The sequence below is a fragment of the Prionailurus bengalensis genome, chromosome E4, assembly GCF_016509475.1.
Source record: "Prionailurus bengalensis isolate Pbe53 chromosome E4, Fcat_Pben_1.1_paternal_pri, whole genome shotgun sequence".
In the NCBI taxonomy this organism is placed as follows: Eukaryota; Metazoa; Chordata; class Mammalia; order Carnivora; family Felidae; genus Prionailurus; species Prionailurus bengalensis.
The window spans coordinates 50,342,008-50,363,543 of NC_057360.1; the positions used below are offsets into that span (position 1 = coordinate 50,342,008).

The 21,536-nt window shown below is 35.6% G+C and overlaps 1 protein-coding gene across 1 annotated transcript in view; it reads left to right on the top strand.

The window, feature by feature from the left end:
- Positions 1 to 21,536, top strand: part of BRINP3 (BMP/retinoic acid inducible neural specific 3) — a 423,267-nt gene that overhangs the window by 279,047 nt on the left and 122,684 nt on the right. The window contains exons 5-6 of the mRNA XM_043569197.1: positions 4,428 to 4,533; positions 12,762 to 12,998. Coding sequence (XP_043425132.1) covers positions 4,428 to 4,533; positions 12,762 to 12,998 — 343 coding nt within the window. The remainder of the gene's footprint in view (positions 1 to 4,427; positions 4,534 to 12,761; positions 12,999 to 21,536) is intronic.

The following is a 21,536-nucleotide window of genomic DNA, read 5'->3' on the forward strand; positions in this document are numbered from 1 at the left end:
GCTGTCAGCATAGATCTTGCTTCGGATCCTTTGTCTCCTTCTCTCTGACCCTCTCCCACTTGTTCTCTCTCAAAAATAAGCATTTAAAAATTGTTTTAAATAAAACACAATTCACATAAGTCAATGATAGAAATAAACACCACAGGGGCGCCTGGGTGGCGCAGTCGGTTAAGTGTCCGACTTCAACTAGGTCACGATCTTGCGGTCCGTGAGTTCGAGCCCCGCGTCAGGCTCTGGGCTGATGGCTCAGAGCCTGGAGCCTGTTTCAGATTCTGTGTCTCCCTCTCTCTCTGCCCCTCCCCCGTTCATGCTCTGTCTCTCTCTGTCCCAAAAATAAATAAACGTTGAAAGTAGGATTTTCAAAAAGTATACATGATATCATTCAAGTTTGGATTTAAAAACTGATACACATTTATTTAAAAAAAAAAGAAATAAACACCACATTTGTTATATTTTGAAGACATATTTGTCCTAAATACGTTCAGAAGGTTCGATTTTTCTTTCTACTCCTGGTAAAGTTGCCTCTTCGGTGTTTGCTACTCTACACTGGTCCTTCAACTTCCACAAACACATACAGTTTTCTTCATAGCGCTCAGATACAATCACAAACCACTGTGACACCTCAGAGAGGGCATCATTTTTGGATACTACATTCCCTTGCTTTGAACATCCTCCTTCCAATAGATGAATAAAATAAATTAAAAAAAATATTTTCTCATTCGATATCACAGTTCTCAAAACACTGAAAGCTATCAGTACTGCATTGTTGTCAGTCGGTATTCATTTTTTTTAGTCTTACTCATTGTTATGTTTAGCTATTTAATCACTCTTCCATTTTTAGATTATATATGAAGACCTCTGTACCAGATGTTCATCTATCAGCTGATGAACAGAAGTTCAAGCTATTTGTGGTACCACCACATAATTCATTTTTGGTAGAGTTAATATATCTATAGAAATGCTTATAGAATAAATTGGCTTTTATTAGTTTCTTTTCATTTCATTTCGTTGATAGTATTAAAGAAACAAGGACGGATGCATTTATTAATGTTGACACTAATAAGACATGTAAGAGCCTTAAATATGAAACCATTGAAAATAAGAGGTTTGATTTTGACTGTGCTAGAGTTTGTGAACTTTTATATTAAATCAGAAAAGTATTAGCGAATTCACTTCTGAGTGATAATAAACAAAATAAAATTATAAATTGGGGCTCCTGGGTGGCTCAGTCAGTGAAGCTTCTGACCCTTGGTTTTAGGTCAGCTCATGATCTCTCAGTTCATAGGTTTGTGTGTGCACTGACAGGACAGAATCTGCTTGGGATCCTCTCTCCCTCTCCTTCTGCCCCTCTTCTGCTTGTGCTCTCTTTTTCTCTTTCAAAAACAAATAATAATTAAAAAATAATAAAATTATAAATAGGATCTGCTACATTTTTATTATTGTACATTGTGAAAGGCAAGAGATTAAATCAATCTGTAGATATAGAAAGGTATTCAAACTTCTAAATTTATAAATCCATTATTTAAATTTCCTGAATTTATTCTCAAAAACACCGTAACTTAACATAACTGAAGGTCTGTAAAGAGATGGAATACTACCATTGATCTTCTTTCAAAAGTTAAGTGTCAGAAGATTGCCTTCTAAATTCCAAGATCTCATATCTCAATAAATGTGTGCTTGAAGCCAATTTTATTTATTTTTTTCTTTTTATTTATTTATTTTTTTAAGTTTATTTATTTTGGGAGAGACAGAGACAGTGTGAGTAGGGGAGGGGCAGACAGAGAGGGAGAGAGAGAGAATCCCAAGCAGGCTCTGCACTGTCAGCACACAGCCTGATGCAGGGCTCAAACCCACAAAACCGTGAGATCATGACCTAAGGCAAAACTGAGAGTGGGACGCTTAGCCAACTGAGCGACCTCGGTGTCCCAGGCAATTTTACTTCTTAAAAATTCCTTACGATGACAAATGCTGGAATTTGTTTCTATTATTTTTGTGTCTGTGTGTTGGTGGACAGTAGTTAAACTACATGATAGGACAACATGAAGATTTAAGTTATATGAAACCTTAAGTATTTCCTTTGATGGCTTTAATCCTTCTTTTACCCTTTGGTTAATCATCTATATTTAAATGTCATGTGTATATACACACTCATACTCATACATGTATGCTATACATATCAACATTAGATATGATTTCCCTGAAAAAAATAAGGGATGGTCAGTATCACCATTGGAATAGAGTGGTGGGGAGTAGACAACGTTGGTGTGATGTTAGGGAAAAAGTATTGCTTTGAGCATGATAAACTGCATTCTCAACTATTGCTTTGTACTCATAGTCAATATACATTGTTTTAAAGGACTTGTTACAAAATATCATAGAGCTGTCATGGTACAAATTATACCTTCACTCGGTGCATCTGAGCTGACATGTCTATCCCTTTGTCTTTGATTATTACCTATAAGTGTTTGACTCCCAAGTTAGTAATCCCATCTTTGACATAACTTCTAAGAAATAGATCTGCACTGTTACTCCTACTGGATGTTTCTGGTTGAAAATGTTATTCCATTCAGAAGTCAGAATGCTCAAAACAAAATTCTCTTACATGTTCTCCACAGTGGACCCTATTTGCAACATATCATAATGTTATCACTTATGCTCGAAACCTCAGTTTCCTTTTCCTCCCTTCACTGTGTATATTTTCAGTGTTTCCTAATCTTGCCAGGTCCAATTGTTTTATATAATCTGTCTTCTTCAGATAAATGTTATTGCCACTGCTTTATTCAGGCTTTATCATCTCAATAACGACCTTACTGTCTTCCTTGTTATGATTTTCCCCCTCAAACTGTCCCCTTCTTTTTCACTTCATCATGGGCTTATATAAGAACCTAGTATGTGATGTGGATACTATAGTGAACAAAATAGGCAGTATTTCCTGCACTTGTGGAACTTGCATTCCGATGAGAGGTGTCAGCGGTAATCATGATAAACGATTAAATTATACTGCATGTTAGAAGCTGAAAACTACTTTGGAAAAAGTAGAACAAGGTAAGGAGGAAAGGAAATACTGTTCAAAGAGGGAAGTGTGGGAAGATGTATTCATTGAAAATAGGCTAGTCCAAGTAGTCCTAAGAGAGTGACATTTGAACAAAAACTTGAAAGAAGTGAAACAGTGAGCTTATAAATATTTTGAGGAAGAGCATTCCAGATGCAGGAACAGCAGGTCAGAAATCCCAAGGTCAGAAAATAACTAGCATGTTCGCAAAGGGTAAGTGTAGTTGGAGTGGAGTAAACAAGGAAAAGAGGAGAGGGGATGAGTTTAGAGAGGTAACAGGGATAACTGGATAGAATGACATTTGTTTAGTTCTAGGAAGGGTTCTGGGTTTTACCCTCAGTAAGATGGAAAACCATCATGGAGTTGTGAATGGTGAAATGAGATGATGTGAATTAATTTTGGAAACGGTTCTGGTTGTTGTGTGGAGAGTATCTTTTTTTAAAATACAAAGATCAAAAAAAATACAAAGATCATCACAATATTTCCCTGCTTCAAACTATGTTTTTTTTAATTATCCTGAGGATAAATTTAATTTCTCTTTATTTCCTAAACTCCTCCTCATCTCCTAATACTCTACATCCCAAGAGACCCATGGAAAAATTAGTCTGCAACATGTGATTCTATAATTAAGTGCTATGGCTGAGCACTGCAAACCCCAACTTTATAGAAATGGGAAAAATACAAGTGGAAGTCAGTAAGGAATATTTTGTGTGGGTGTTTGAAAATGTGCTTAATCTTGAGGAGAGATAAAATAAGTTAGTCAAAGGGGAGAAAAGAAAGACGGGGGTGGAGGATGTATAAGCAAAGGCATAGAATTAAGAATGTCCAGCTGGAAAGCAAGTTAATGTGTGTTGGGGATAAATGGGACAGATGGAAATCAAGCAAAAGAGTTTGGACTTTGAAGGCACCATAAAAGATGGGAAAATTATAGATTTTTAAGTAGAATAAAATAATAAAATCAGTTTTTAGACAGTAGCCTGACAGATGGGTCTGATTTATTGAGGAAAAATGAACAAACAAAAAACAATTCTCATACGAGTCAGAACTTGCTCTCTATCTAAAGGGGCATGGCCTTGTCATATCTTGGTTAAAATCAATGACCTTAGGTGAGTGATGCTTTTGACCAAAAAGGGCTTTCTATTATTTTCCCAGAAGATTTATGCCTAGCCAAAGGAAAGAGAATGGAATTGAAGACAAAGGGAGTTATTTGTCTTCTCTGTGCTTAGGTGTGTGTATTGTTGGTATGTATCAGATCCTATGCCTTTCAGTGATGTTTACTGTCAAACATATAATATCAGTGTGTGACAGCTACATTGAGCTAAAAGAACATGGTGAAGTCTGATTTATATAATAAAGTTGATGTTTTGTTTGTCAGGTAACAGAAACACGGACTGGTCCTCTTGGCTGCAGTAACTATGACAACTTAGATTCTGTCAGTTCTGTTCTGGTTCAGAGTCCTGAGAATAAGATTCAGTTGCAAGGTATGTAGCTAAAACTTCATTAATTCTCTACAAGTCTGGATAACAGTTACCCAGGTGTGATTTCTTTCTCCTTCCCTTCCCCCAGCCCCTCCCTCTTCCTCCTCCTCCTCCTCCTCCTCCTCCTCCTCCTCCTCCTCCTCTTCCTCCTCCTCCCCCTCCTTCATCTTCTTCTTCTTCTTCTTCTTCTTCTTCTTCTTCTTCTTCTTCTTCTTCTTCACAAGCCATATATGCAGCACTAGGCTGTTAAAATTCTTATAAAATGCTAATTTCCTATTTTTAATTGCTAATAACATTCTATACCAGATGAAGAAAATGTTAAAATTCACTTTACTTCTTAAATTAGGTAATCTGTGGCAATTGAAAATTTATCATGATATTTTACTTTTATACAGTAATCTTTATCTCAATATGTAGCTGTGTTTTCATAGGTTTGTCTGGGTTTGACTTTTTCCTTATAGATTCTAGTAAAAGTTGTAGCCATATTAATGCACAGAGTAGCATGAACTGTTGACATTTTAAGTATAACATAATATCTAAGCGTTTCGGCTCAGGTCATGATCTCACATTTTCGTGAGTTCAAGCCCCATGGCTTGGGACTCTCTCTCTCCCTCTCTCTGCCCCCTCCCCCATCTGCACTGTCTCTACCTCTTTCAAAATCAATAAATGAACTTTAAAAATAAGTAAATAACTAAACAAACAAACATAGCCTAATATGGTACATAGAGCTGAGTTTGTCCTCTGATAGACGGTTATTTGAGAATTTATTAACAAAATATTTATATTTGCATTACTTCCATCATAGAGATACATTATGTGATAATGGTAATAATTTGCCTTTTGTTTTCTATTGCTATATTTTGTAAGAAAACTCAATAGAGGATTTTTAAATAACTTGTAACATATATATACTGTCCTCAAATGGGTCATTGGTGTGTGTACTTATTTATTACTTATTTATAATGACAAGAAAGGTTATGAATACACATGTTTAAAAATGTACTAGTTGAAGAAGTTCAGAAAGGCCTTGTTTGTGGTGACATATTATCTAAATTAAGTTGACTGATCAACTTGATCAATTTTCAGTCACTCTTCTCTAGTCTACCTTTTCTCTCGTCTACTTTTTTCTTTAACTACATAAGTTAGAGCTGCATTTACATTATTCAGTTTTACATAAGAATGCTCTAAAGTTCCAGAAATCCAGACATTTTCCCTCAACATTTCAATTTTCAAAAATGTAATAGCTTTGGGTTATTTAAACTTACCCTAAATAATAAATGAATCTCATCTCTTTTCAATTGTATACAAATGAAAAAGGAAGTACTTAAAAATTTAAACTTTAGGGGAGCCTGGGTGGCGCAGTCGGTTAAGCGTCCGACTTCAGCCAGGTCACAATCTCGCCGTCCGTGAGTTCGAGCCCCGCGTCAGGCTCTGGGCTGATGGCTCAGAGCCTGGAGCCTGTTTCAGATTCTGTGTCTCCCTCTCTCTCTGCCCCTCCCCCGTTCATGCTCTGTCTCTCTCTGTCCCAAAAATAAAAATAAACGTTGAAAAAAAAAAAGAAAAAAAAAATTAAACTTTAAATGCCATCCAATTTCTCATTACCAATTTTGGCTATAAAGTTATTGAAATATTTTTTTCTTAAACAAATGTACTCTACTGATATTACATGTAATTCTCTACTGCTTACTCTTTTCTAATGTATGGATTAACTTGTCATCAGAGCATTAAGTTTAATAGAAAAAGATTTGGAATATTTATATGACATATGTTTATTGATTTATTATTAAAATTTATTTATTAACATGAGTTATTTTTTTTTTATTTGTGAATCACTGTGCTTAGTTTTTAGAGTATTATATTATAAAAGCAAAGCTTCAACCTCTTATCTGTCTTGAAAAACAATTCGCACACGAATAAGTGAAACAGTACTTCTTTTTTGAATAATTATTGTTTCAACCTTTTACCATTTCTGTGAGTAATGCAGAAACCTGTGTCTCTATTTTTCACCTTTTCTATTTTCCAGGCCTCTATTTTCAATTGTCTGCCACAACTTTATGTGTACCCTTGTGGTGCCAAGACCTTTCCAAAGATAATTTCAGGAAATTAATATCAAAATCCTCAACTCCCCATGTGTTCTTTCTCAGACTTCGTTTTTATTGAGAGTCTGAGTATTTATGTTGATTTACTTGTTCAACCTCACCATTAATAGCAGCCCTTCTCCACTTAAAAACAACAACAACAACAACAAAGCATTAGTCGATTCTGGATCAACATTCCCAGGATACATTCCTTTGAAATGTATAAAAGATTTTAGGTCACTATATTTGACAAGTGGAAACACTGGTGTCTCGATGTAGAATTTCATCAGAGCAAGGAAAGCATCAATAAGAATTATTCAAGGTAAAAGCATCAGGCAACAAATTCAGAACAAAACTACATGACCTCACTATATTAGAATGAACATTCTGAAATGAGATGTCAAAGAGATACACACAGAACATTAATTTTGACCTAAAAAAAGTGAAATCAAATGTTTTCTGGCAGTGAGGAAGCTAGGTTTACCTGCTTGTTTGTCCTCGAGATCTGGCTTCACCGGTTAGCTTACAAACAGACAATTCAAAACTTGAAAAAGCCATACCTGCAACTCCAAATTATTGATGATGATACATGTAATATATGACAAAGAGTAACTCATAAGAAAGTGTTAATAAATATACTAATATTAATATATTCATATTAATATATTAATAACATTCCAATGTTTCCAACGCCTGGTTAATTTAACATATCAAAGTACTACTGAGTGAAAGGGTAAAGGAGTAATGAAAAGTCATTTATCAAGTCTTGGTAATAACTTTTTGGTAAAATTCCCAGAAACTGAGATGTGAATGATTCATATGATTGAGTAACAAATACTTTTCCAGGTCAGTTGGTTCTTAATGTTTTATTTCGACAAAATTGACAGAGGACTGGTTTATTATCAAATAGGAGATTTATTGATAGGTCACTATAATTGTTTTTTTTTTTGTTTTGTTTTTGTTTTTGTTTTGCTTATAATAAAAATTTAATGATATTGCCTCATAAAACTGTTTTATTTCGGGGCGCCTGGGTGGCACAGTCGGTTAAGCGTCCGACTTCAGCCAGGTCACGATCTCGCCGTCCGTGAGTTCGAGCCCCGTGTCAGGCTCTGGGCTGATGGCTCAGAGCCTGGAGCCTGTTTCCAATTCTGTGTCTCCCTCTCTCTCTGCCCCTCCCCCGTTCAGGCTCTGTCTCTCTCTGTCCCAAAAATAAATAAACGTTGAAAAAAAAATTTAAAAAAAAACTGTTTTACTTCCTATTTTCTTTATTTATTGATGTATTGGAACAAATTTTCTTTTTTCTTTTTTTAAATATTCTTAAGAGTTTATTAGAGACTAGTTTCACAGGCCATAAGGAAATAGAAGGACTATGTACAGCATTACAGGAAACAGGCAGGGAGCTGAGGAGGGCAAGAACAGTCTAGGGCCTTGGTGGGTGCATTCCTGGGGGAGGAGACCACCAAAGTGAAACCAGACAACTTCATGAGACTGAGAACAAAGGCATAACAAACAAACAGGCCTGTGGTTACTTGGCCCTGGGCAGTCGGGCCCATGCCTTTGTGGACTACATCCATATCTCTGTGGCCACAGGTCAAAGAAAGCATCTCATCCCGCTGGAAGTCTGTTACATCCTGAAAGGGGCATGCTCGTTGGACTTCCTCATCCATGAGGATCCTCACTGTGGGACCCATGGGAATCCTCATGCCAGGTGGTGGGTCCATCATGCCTGGAGGGGGTTCCTCTCAGCCCTTAGGTGGGGAAGGACACCACAGCCAGGTGGATACTGGGTTGGGACCCTGGCAATACTGGCTATAGCAGCAACTGCAGCAACCTAAATGCCTCTTCCTTGGGGGGGTCATCACCTGTTGGGCTGGCCCACCAACCCCTCAGCTGGGCACAGAAAGTCCTGAAGGAGTGTGGGGCATTGGAACACCACCTAGGATTCCTCTGTCATCAGCTCTGCTAATCCCTGGGCTTCTGGCAGCTCCAGCAGGTGTCACTCAGATAATGTCAGTATCTTTGGGAAGAGGTCCCTCTCCTGGCATTGAGACCAGTTTCTCCTCCCCAAGCAGCACCAGATGAAGGACTTCCTTCTTTCTCTTTCTGTTTTGAATTCTTTGGCATGATCTTCCTGAACTCATTACAGTCACAGAGGATCAGATTCACACGCTTGTTTAAAGCCTTGAAGGTGCCAATGAAGATACGGGAGTCTTGAGGGATGCACCTTATCCTGTAGTCGAGGTACTGCAGCATGGTGCTGCTCTTGTCCACAGTCATGGTGGCCGTTCTGATGGCTCCCATTCCTGCCAGATTCGCATTGGCAGGGGCTTGGATGCCAGCCCACTTCCCTGGAATAGATTTCTTAGAGCTTAACATATATAAGGATGAAAAGCAGGAACATGATTTTTATTAACATATATTTCTAGCCAAAAAACCCATAAACTAATGAACACTAAAACCCTATCAAGTCATTAAAATCCTGTGATTTCAATAAGATGGTAACATTTGTTTTTAAAGATTATTTACCAATACATGTACTAAATTTAAATCTACTGAGTTGTGTGTTACCAGTAATTATAATGATTACATCGAGAGTTAACATTCTTTAGCTTGAAGATTTTCATTATTAGAAAAGTACATATTGAGGTGCAGGTGGCTCACTCGGTTAAGCATCTGACTCTTGGTTTTGGCTGAGGTCATAATCTCAGGGTTTGTGAGTCTGAGCTGGCGCTGGGCTCTGTGCTAACAGAACAGAGCCTGCTTGGGATTCTCTCTCTCCCTTTCTCTCTCTCTCTCTGTCCCGCGTCTGCTTGTGTGTTCTCTCTTTTGCTGTCAAAATAAATAAATAAACTTAAAAAATTAAACAAAAGAAAAGCATGTATTGTATAATTTATGCCATAAAATTTTATGTTATCTCTACTTGTCAGTAAAATATATACACATCATCAATTATTTATTTTCATAGCAGTGATATGTGACTGAGGTCAGGAAAGATGCTTATTAGTGAATATATATTAGAACAAAAATATGTAGGGATCGTGAAATGAATTAACAAACATATATGCACATACACACACCTCACTCATAAATTCTTTCTAGTAGATGTTATTAGATCCCAAATTGCCAGGACAAGAGTCCATTGTTACATAAGGAAATACAATGTAATATTTTTATTTTAAAATAGAATTATTTGTTTGTTTGTTTAATGCTTTTGTGTTTATTTTGAGATAGCACAAGCTGGGGGAGGGACAGACAGAGCAGAGAGAATCCCAAGCAGGCTCTGTACTCTCACTATGGAGCCCATTGAGGGGTTTGATCTCATGAACCAGAAGATCATGTACCTGGTCAAGTTGGAGGCTTAACAGACTGAGCCACACAGGTGCCCCAAAAGAGAAATATTTATAATGCAACAAATTGCTACTCTTGGTTTATTTAATATGTGATGAAAATTTTAGATGGCAACTTGATAATGTCCAAGGAATTCCTTAGTTTTTCACGCTACTTTGGGTGAACAGCATTGAAGAGCACTAGTCAGCTGGTCATTTTCAATTTGCTGCTTGTCTTGCCAGAAAGTATATTTTGCCTTGCCAGAACATATATTTGCACATTACAGCTTTCTTAGTGTCTCATCAATTTTGAAAAATTTTTAATATATTTATTCATCAAATATTACTTTTTTCCTTCTTGCCTCTTATTCTAGGGTTCCACTAAATATATTTTTAGACCTTTTAGTCATGACTTATATATCTTTTATACTGTCTTCTGTATTTTATATTCTTTTGCCTTTTTTTTTACTACTTTGTATTCAATATTTTTATGATATATTCCAGTTTGCTTATTATCTGTTTATTTCTAGCCTGCTATTAGTCCATCAGTTATTTCTTAACTCCAGTTTGCAGAATTTCCATTAGATTATCATTTATAATTTCCAGTGCCCTGTTTCATATGCTCCCTTTAACAGAACATCCTGGGCTCAGAACTCAGCTTCCTTAAGCAAAGGCTCAGTGCCAAGTAAACCTTCTGTAATTAGTATTTTGGTGTTTTTACTCTATTTTTCCTGTACATTAAAAAAAAATCCCCAGGAGAGCCTTAAAAAACTCAAAAAGGTTTTGAGTGATTTGTCTCTAGACTTCTTCCCCATCCCCCAAAAAACTTTTTACAGAATGTCAGTTTTCTTTTTGCAGGGATAGATAAGTAGATAGATAGATAAAGAGATAAACATAATTGTAAAATCCAATTTTGTAGTAAATGTCAATTAGGTGTTGGCCAGATGTTTCTTTTTCTTTTTCTTTTTATATACTGATCACTTTGAATATTTACCTTTTTTATTAAATTTTCCTATGTAACAAGATGGTTGAAATTGAAACTATTTTCTTGAAGTATCATAATAAATACTAAACAAGTAAAGAACCCTAAATATTAATCATATAGACTTATCTTCATTTTTGAATGTTTTCCTCAGAGATATCAATTCAGTAAACTTGCATGTAGACAAGTAATGAATCATATCATAGAGCTGTCTTAATACATGGCAAGGACATGAACTGTGTAACAATGGAAATCAGTCCATCTGCTTCCTTGTAGTCTCAATGATCACTCCTGAATAACAGAGTGGGATAAGTTATGCATTGTTAATAACAAGAGATAAGCATTATCATCAACATTCTGTAACTCCTTTACCATTGCCACAACCCATTGTCTTGTGATTTCTATGTAAATGTGAGCTAATAGTCTGAAAGTAAAAGAAAATATTGAAAACTACTTGAAATCATGTGGTGGAAAATAAATGCATCTCTTTTTAAAGGTATAGGAAGGTAGGCTCTACCTACATTATGTAAAAATAACTAAATACTCTAAACAATTAGGTTAAGGAGACAAAGGAAGAGAAATACCATATAATTTTATTCATATGTGGAATTTAAAAAAAAATGAGCAGAGAGAGAAAGAGAGAGACAAACCAAGAAATAGATTCTTTCTTAATTATAGAAAACGAAATGATGGTTACCGGAGGTGGGGGAGATGGGTTAAATAGGTGATGGGGCTCCAGGAGTGCACTTGTTGACGTGAGCGCTGAATGATGTATGAAGTGTTGAATCACTATACTGTACACCTGAAACTAATATAACACTGTATGCTAACTAACTGGAATTAAAATGAACATTTTAGGGATGGCTGGGTGGCTCAGTCTGGTCTGACAGGTCAGACAGAGCCTGGAACCTGTTTTGGATTCTGTGTCTCCATCTCTCTCTGCCCCTCCCCCACTCTCACTCTGTCTCTCACTGTCTCAAAAATAAATAAAATATAAAGGAAAAAATTAAAAATAAAAAAAATAAAATGAAAATTTTAAAAACTTTTTTTACATAAATGAATAAACAGAGCCAATTACATTTTTAAAAAATCAGATAATCTGAGGGATTAAACACTTCTATCATTTCTGAGATTCTTGGACAGTGCACAGAATCAGCACATGTTGAAAAGAATTACAAATATTTGCAATTTTGAAGGCTTAGATCATTTTCTTTCTTTTTCTTTTTTTTTCTCTTTCTTTTTTTTGGCTTAGATAATTTTCTAATGATTGTTTAAAAATTTTTTTAATGTTTTTACTTATTTTTGAGACAGAGAGAGACAGAGCACAAGCAGGGGATGGGGCAGAGAGAGAGGGAGACACAGAAACTGAAGCAGGTCCAGGCTCCAAGCTGTCAGCACAGAGCCTGACGTGGGGCTCGAACTCACAAATTGTGAGATCATGACCTGAGCTGAAGTCGGTCGCTTAACCGACTGAGCCACCCAGGCGCCCCTATTTTTAATTGTTTTTAAATGTTTGTTTATTTTTTGAGAGAGAGGGAGACAGAGCGCAAGGGGGGGAGGGGCAGAGAGCGAGGGAGACACAGAATTGGAACCAGCCTCCAGGCTCTGAGCCATCAGCACAGAGCCTGATGCGGGCCTCAAACTCACAGACGGTGAGATCATGACCTGAGCCAAAGTCGGATGCTCAACCAACTGAGCCACCCAAGCGCCCTTCTAATGATTACTTTAAATCCATGACTTATATATTAAATTGTTGGCCTTTTTTGAAGATTTTAAATATGTGTTATACCTTTTTTCTTTGTCAAAAAACAAAAAACAACTTATTTGCATGTTATGCTCTTTAAGGGCTGCAAGTCCTCCTTCCAGACTATCTTCAGGAGCGTTTTGTACAAGCGGCTTTGAGCTACATCGCTTGCAATTCAGAGGGAGAGTTCATCTGCAAGGACAATGATTGCTGGTGTCAATGTGGTCCCAAATTTCCAGAATGCAACTGCCCCTCCATGGACATTCAAGCCATGGAAGAGAATCTTCTTCGAATAACTGAAACCTGGAAAGCCTACAACGGTGACTTTGAGGAATCAGGTAAGATAAGTTTCAATGCAACACTTAAACTTGGTCAGAAATAAAAAAACGAAAAATACTATACTGAAACGGCTACTTTCTTTTTGGAAGAAACTATTACATAATTGGAAAGCCTTTTATTTAATTTCTGTTATTATTGCTTCAAATAGACATCTATATCACTTTTATTACCAATGATTCTGTATTTTACTGAAAACATATCGTGCTTTGTGTATTGCTATGTACCATGGGCACTAGAACCTAACCTGCTCTTGAACTCATGTATTAGTCATTTAAGAAAGAAAGCTTTTGCCTTTCTCAATATAAGAATTTATCACCTGATTTCCCATATATATATCTAGCCTTTTCTAATAGCGCATGGGTTTCGTTTGTGAGGCAAAAACGCAGAGAGCATTTTTTTGTCCTATACCTTCTTTACATTAACATGAATTTCATGAATGTGCACCTTCACTGAACTCTTTATTTTTTAATCAAATTTAAATCAATTTTGATTTATGTTTGTGGGTTTTTGTTCTTGTTATATCTGAATTTTTATGAGTGTGTATATGTGCTTTCAATATTGTTTCTCATTGATTACATAGCCTGTAATAGCTTTCATTTCATAAAGCACTGAATTTTAATAAAAGATTAAGGATGTCTCAACATAAAATTGAAAATGTTGATAAAAGCATATATAATAATACAAGATAAAAGAATAATTAAAATCCTTAGATTATGGTGAGCATAATTGTATAGTAATTACTCAAAAGTGTTGGGCATGTCTAACTTTCAAATGGGCAAAAGAGGTTTTAACTTCCAAGAGGCCAGACTTATAGGACTGAGTGTTAGAATTCTTCTGGTGACTGGATTAGCCAAACATACTTAAAAAGTGACAACAAAATTCAACATCCATTCATGATAAAAGAACTTAACAAATTAGGCATGGAAGGGACATATCTCAACAAAATAAAGACCATCTAGGACAAGTCCACAGCTAACATCAGATAAGAAACAATACAATTGATGGTTGCAACAAAACATCATCTTTTTGTGGAATAGAACCACCAAATTATAAAATAAAAGGGTAGGCAAATAAATGTAGGAAGGATTGATGAATTTAGAAATTCTTGAGGTATATTTTGATCAAAATAGTGCTTAATAAGTAACAATTTTTAATTATAAATATTTTCAAATATAAATATTTCTATTTATATAAACAGGAAGAACTGTTTAGAATCAAAGATCCTTATCCCCTTGAAATTGTTGGAAAATCTTATGAATCTCTTTCTATAGTTTATATATTTTTTTCTTTTTTTAAGTTTTAATTTAAAATCCACTAAGTTAACATACAGTGTAATATTAATTTCAAGTGTACAGTATAGTGATTGAACACTTTCATACAATAATGGGTGCTCATCCCAAGCACACACCTTAATACCCATCACCTGTTTAATTCATCCCCCACCTACCTCCCCTCTGGTAACCAACAGTTTGCTCTTTATAGCTAAGACTCTGTTTCTTGGTTTGCCTTCCTCTCTCTCTCTTTTTTTTCCCCTTTTGTTTGTTTTGTTTCTTAAACTCCATATATGAGTGAACTCATATGTTATTTGTCTTTCTCTGACTGACTTATTTCCATCTGCAGCCACGTCATTGCAAATGGCAAGATTTCATTTTTTATGACTGAGTATAATGTCTTATTTATCCATTCACCAGTCAATGGGCACATGGACCGTTTACATAATTTGGCCTTTGTAGATAATGCTGCTATAAACATTCAGGTGCATGTATCCCTTTGAATGAGTATTTTTCTATTCTTTGGGTAAATACATAGTAGTGCAATTTGCTGGCTCACAGGGTAGTTCTGTTGTTAACTTTTTGAGAAGTCTTCATATTGTTTTTCAAAGTGGCTGCACCAGTTTACATTCCCACCAACAGTGCAAAAGGCATCCAAATGAACAAGGAAGAAGTAAAACTTTCAGTATTTGCAGATGATATGATACTCTGTATAAAAAGTCCAAAAGATTCCACACACACACACACACACACACACACACAAACCTGCTAGAACTGATAAAAAAATTTAGTAAGATCACAGGACACAAAACCAATGTACATAAATCTGTTGCATTTCTATACACCAATGATGAAGCAACAGAGAGAGAAATTACAGAATCAATCCTATTTATAATTGCACCAAAACCAATAAGCTATCTAGGAATAAACCTAATGAATTTCTAATCTCAAATTTTTCTTTCTAATTTTCCCGGTAGAATACTCAGATACCATGCCTGAGACATTTGTAATGTTTTATTCATGCATACCATCTGATGTTTAAAAATAATTATGGAATACAGCACTTTTAGATAAATTGTAATATACGGTAGTCTCCCTGGGTTTAAATTAAAAACAACAACAACAACTTCCATTTCATAGTACAGTGTATGATAGGTTAGATGAGGGGATCCTCTGGGCCTCTCTATATTTGTGGAATTCACACAGGAATGCTACACTTTTTTATTTTGCCTTGGAAATTTATTGAAATAGAGGGCACCTGGGTGGCTCAGTTAGTTAAGCATCTGACTTCAGCTCAGGTCATTATCTCACAGTTTATGAGTTCAAGCCCCACATTGGGCTCTGTGCTGACAGTTCAGAGCCTGGAGCCTGCTTCAGATTCTGTGTCTCTCTCTCTCTCTCTGCCCCTCCCCGCTCGCATCTGTCTCTGTCTTTCAAAAATAAATAAACATCAAATGTTTTAAAGCAAAGTTTATTAAAATACAAATCACCAAAAGAGCATTTGGATTTTGTTTCCAGGTAGAATGTAGTATATTGAAGTAAGGCAGCACTTCCATTGATAGTTCTAGGAAGGTAAATAATTTTTTAAATTATATTTTTACACATGTAAAAAACAACAAATATTTTTACGCATGTAAAAAACCAACAAAGCTAACTGAAATAAAATTTCTGACCGGAGGTATAAGCTGGCGATTCACATTTTTCTTTCCCTCCTTTCTTTCTCCCCTCCTCCCTCCTCCTTCCCTCTCTCCCTCCCTTCCTCCCTCCCTCCCTGCTTCCTTCCTTCCTTTCTTTTATTCACTAATTTACTTAGTTCTGGGAACATTTGACAGTTCTTGATTTAGAGTAGACTCTGAGGACTGTGCATTTAGCCACTCAAAGAGTGGCTGAAGGAAGAAAGATAAACCTGCAAAACTTTCAGTGGTTGTGGACATCGGAGTGACAAAATTCTAGATCTGATGGACCTAAAGAAGTTCAGTTTTAATACAAGGTATTTGCTGAATTTTAGACAGTGTTAGATGCTATAAAATGATTCAAAAGTCTCTGAAAGTGGAAAGAAGTTTATCACTGACTTTCAAGAGCTTAAGACAAAAACTCTCGAAAAGGAGGAGCTTGAAAATAAAACTGGCAAGGATGGAAAACCCCTACAGAAAATGATGAATTGACACAGTTTCTATAGCTGCTTTTCCCTGGGGCACATTTATCAGTTCCAGTCAGAGCTAGAAGCTGAGAACCTAGGATTAGCTCTTGGAAAATGCTGCTCTTCCAGAACACTGAAACCAGAAGAATATTTTGCATTTAGTGTAAATCAAAGAGAGAATATTGGAGACTTAAAGGCTTTTAATTTCATGGCCAGTCTCCTCTTTAAAATGTTTGTCTTTGGGGCGCCTGGGTGGCGCAGTCGGTTAAGCGGCCGACTTCAGCCAGGTCACGATCTCGCGGTCCGTGAGTTCGAGCCCCGCGTCAGGCTCTGGGCTGATGGCTCAGAGCCTGGAGCCTGCTTCCGATTCTGTGTCTCCCTCTCTCTCTGCCCCTCCCCCGTTCATGCTCTGTCTCGCATTTATTCAAGATCCTGATGGCTACTGGATTGAAATTTTGAATCCTAACAAAATGACAACCATTATTTAGTTCTGTGAAAAAAAAATAAAAATAAAAATAAAATGTTTGTCTTATTTTGAATCTACCTGTGGCAGATGACTGAAGAGATAAACTAAAATCTCTCAGTAATAAAATGGAATCTTTGCAGTGTTATAGACCTGAAGAAGCAAATGCTCAAAAGGTGGATAATTGAAAGTTTGAAAGAACCACACTTTAACAACAGGGGAGACCCAGAAGTAGATTGAGTCCTATACAATTATAGCCCAGCACTAATGCAGTTTAAATCTTGATCTTAAGGAGTTGACCCTGAAAAAATTAAACCCCATAGCATCTGTTAAATATGGAGAGGGTGGCCTCTTGAGGTTGAAAGATTTTCTAAAGAGCCTGCAGTTCTTTTGATATATGATGGACATAAAACCCTAATTTACAACATATGTGAGCACACAAGACCTTGTAGATAATGTCAAAGAGAAAAGAAACCAGACAATAGATGTCAGATGACTCCAATATTGAAATTAGTAGAAAAGATTTCGGATAATTGTTATTAAAATGTTCAAAAAAGTAAAGGAAAGAAATGATAGTGTAGATGAAGATGTTGAAACATTCACCAAGATTTGGAATCTACAGAGGTGGACTAAAGGATATTCTAAAACATAAAAGTGCAGTAACTGAAATCAATAGCTCAGTCTTTTTTTTTTCAACGTTTTTATTTATTTTTTTGGGACAGAGAGAGAGCATGAACGGGGGAAGGGCAGAGAGAGAGGGAGACACAGAATCGGAAACAGGCTCCAGGCTCCGAGCCATCAGCCCAGAGCCTGACGCGGGGCTCGAACTCACGGACCGCGAGATCGTGACCTGAGCTGAAGTCGGACGCTTAACCGACTGCGGCACCCAGGCGCCCCAGCTCAGTCTTTTTAATAAGAGTTTTAATAAGGGTTTTGGCACAATGGATGGCAAGTTTAGTGAATGTGAAGACAGATGAATAGAACAGACAAAATGGAAGCAGTGAGGAAAGCAATCACAAAATATTGGAGACATGCATAAAAGGTCTAACATATTTTTTAATCTGAGGCATAGGAGGAGTAGATGGTAAAATGGCATAAACGATATGCAGAGACGTAATGGATACAATTTGTTTTTAACTAAGAATCCATACAAGTCAACCTACAGATAAAAAAGCACAGCAAACACAAACACAAAGAAAGATAAATAAAAAGAAAATCACAGATAGGCACATCATAGAGAAACTGTTGGGGAGAAAAGGGCAGAAAATAGTTTTCAATATAATTACAGAAAAAAAAAGACATTCCTCTCAGTGGAGTAATAATAGGTCTGACTCATCAAAAAACAAAAGATTTTGACATCTTTAAAAATAAAAAAATAACTATTGATTTATAATTATTTACCAGTCCACAGCTTTTCAAAACTGAGGCTGAAAATAAAGATGTGTTCAGACAAGAAATGCTGGGTAAAGACATAGAAATGCAAAGAGGAAGAGGAATAATAGTGTAAGCAAATATATGAGAGTGAATACAAGTGAATATCAACTGTACAAAATAATAATTATAATGTGATGTGGAAACAATATAGATGTATATAGAATTTTGATATATTACAATAGTATAATAATGAGTGATGAATGGAAAGAATTAATATTCTCAGTATTCCAAGGTGCTCCTATTGCTGAGGATGTGTTAAGTGATGTAATTTGTATTAGAGTGAAATAAATCAGACATATATTCATAATCTCTATGATAATTCTAAAATAAGGAAAAATGCTTAAAATCTAGAAGAATGAAATCAAATAAAAATATTTTATTACCCCCACAAAAGACAATGAAGTAGAAAATAGAAGAAGAATCATCTGTATCAAGTAGATAATCCAGTTTTAAAGGGATAAGTTTAGATTGTCCTTTCAATAAATTGTAACTGGTCAGATATATCCCACTATAATGGTTATTTATATTAAATATTATATTTTTCTTATCACATTAAATATTCTAAATAAAAGACCACAGGACTGGTTAAAATAACATAGCAATAATAACAACAATAATAGTAATAAAAGATTATTTGTTATTTACTAGTGACATGCCAAGGACATAGATAAATTGAGGTTAAAGGGTGGAAAAAAATATGTAATGTAAACCTAGCTAAAAGTGCTAATTTATAATACAAGATGTATTAACTAAAATAAAATATTTTATGCTAATAAAACAGTCAATCCAACAGAAATATAATTATTAATTTATATGAACTACAAAATGAAAATTGTACCCCATCAGTTAACTAGTCAAGTTAGACTTTATTTAAGACTATTGTAATTGGGGCGCCTGGGTGGCTCAGTTAGTTAAGCATCAGGTCATGATCTTGCAGTTTGTGAGTTTGAATTCTGTGTGGGGCTCTATGCTGACAGCTCAGAGCCTGGATGGAGCCTGCTTTGGATTCTGTCTCCATCTCTATCTGCCTCTCTCTCTCTCTCTCTCTCTCTGAAAAATAAATAAACATTAAAAAAAATTGAGACTAAGGAGGGAGACTTACAGTAGGGAAGAGAAGTTGAACTCAAATACTCTGAAACAAAATGAGGGAGGATTTTTAAAACATTGGGATTAGCTCATGGTAAAGTACAAGAAAACATGACCAGGAAAGCTGGTCAACATGATTAAGCTAGCTGTGTTTGCTAATTGTCCCTTATTTAAGTTTGTCTTCTACTTTCCCCCAGAGGCTGGAGAATAGAGGCACTATCTCTTTTTCTTTGGATGATTACATTTCCAAGAGGTCACTCCCAGATCCTTGAGAAAGTCTTTATGGTTTATAAAGGATTTTATCTTAAAAAGGGCACAGAAAGAATTTACCAATGCAAATTTTCATACAAAAAGGGAAATCAGGGGCCTGTAGTCAAGAAGAAACCTGTTCAAAATTTAGTGAATGTTGTGAATAAAAGCCCAAATATTGACAGTAAAATACAAAAAAAAAAAAAGAAATTTAAAATTTCTGTAATTAAAAACAGCATTAAAAATGAGAAGGCAAGGGGCACCTGGTTAGCTCAGTTGGTTAAGCATTTGACCCTTGGTTTTGGCTCAGTCATGATCTTGTGATTTGTGAGTTTGAGCCCCAAATCAGTCTCTGGGTTCTTAGCATGGAACAAGTTTGGGATTCTCTTTCTCCCTCTCTCTCTCTGCCCCTCCCCTGGTTGTGCTCTATTTCTTTCCCTCAAAATAAAAAAAATAAACTTAAAAAAAATGAGAAGGCAATTTATATAGAAGGAGAACATATTTGCAAGACATTTGTCAAACAAGGAACTCCTATGGATAATATATACAGAAATCTTTCTAATCGATTAAAAAATCAATAAAGAAATGGTCAAAATATTTCAACACCTTGAAAAAGAGGAACTCCAGATGGAAAATAATTACACAACAAAGTGTTCAATAGCATTAGTAATAAAAAAAAAAGGCAAGTAGAGTCATAAAGCCACTCATGATAGCACTACTTACCTACTAGAATGGCTAAAATTTTAAAAAAGAAAGGAAGAAGGGGAAGAAAAAGAGAAAGAAGTGGGGGGAGGGGAAGAGACAGGGGAAAGGAAAAGAGAAGGGGAAGGGACATTATTTTCAACACTCTGAAAGTAGAAAATATCAAAATGCCTATCAAGAGGAAAAGAGTAAAAAAATCACATTTACACAATGGAATTCTATGAAGCTAAGTGAATAAATGATCTACCCAAGATGATATAAATAAATCTAAGTATCAAATTGAGCAAAAGACCAAAAGCAAAAGTATATGTACTATGTGATTCCATTTATATGAAGTATAAAAATAAGCAAAGTTCATCTATCCTAGTCCAAGTGGGGGCTTCAGTTCCTTTGCTGAGGCAAGTGCTGATGTGACAGATGAGGGTCTGAGGTGCTTCTTTGGTGCTAAAAAGTCATTATCCCTCACTCCGGAGGCTGCTACAATGGCATGTTCCGTTTTTGAAAATTCTGAGTTCACACCTACGATATCTGCATCTTACTCTATTTATATCATAATTTAATACAAATTAAAAATTAAGAGCAAGAATCCTGGCATGTAAATAATCAGAAGGACATACTTCCAGAATAATTGAACAAAGTAAACATTTTTAATGCTCATTATATGTTATGTGCCAAAATATGTAATTGGTGAAAAATTAGTCAGAAATATTCAATGGACAGAGGCTCTGAACTACTAGCTAAAAGCTAATGCTAATTACAGTCGGACTTTTTCACCCCCACCACTATCAAAAAAAAAAAAAAAAGTCAGACTTTTTCATTTTAACTCCTGTGTGCACTGTCCATCTCAGGTTAAAACCAGATTCTTACCATATTGGTTCAATTGTGTCAATGTTGAAAAAAAAAATGATTTACTGAATCAATCTATGTTTGGATGATATTTCTGAAACTATTTACAATATTGAAAAAACATAATATTTTTTTTGTTTCAATTGGTATATAGTGTATTTATTTAGCTGAATCAAATATAATTTGAGGAGTGACCCTACTTTGCTGTAATTTTTTGATTCATGATAGATAATATTGAGGTGTTTTTTTTTCAATTTCAACATAAAGATAAAGAATGAATCTAAACTTTTTATTAGTACACTACATCTTTGGTAAAACCACATTTATTTACGCACACAACAGGTAA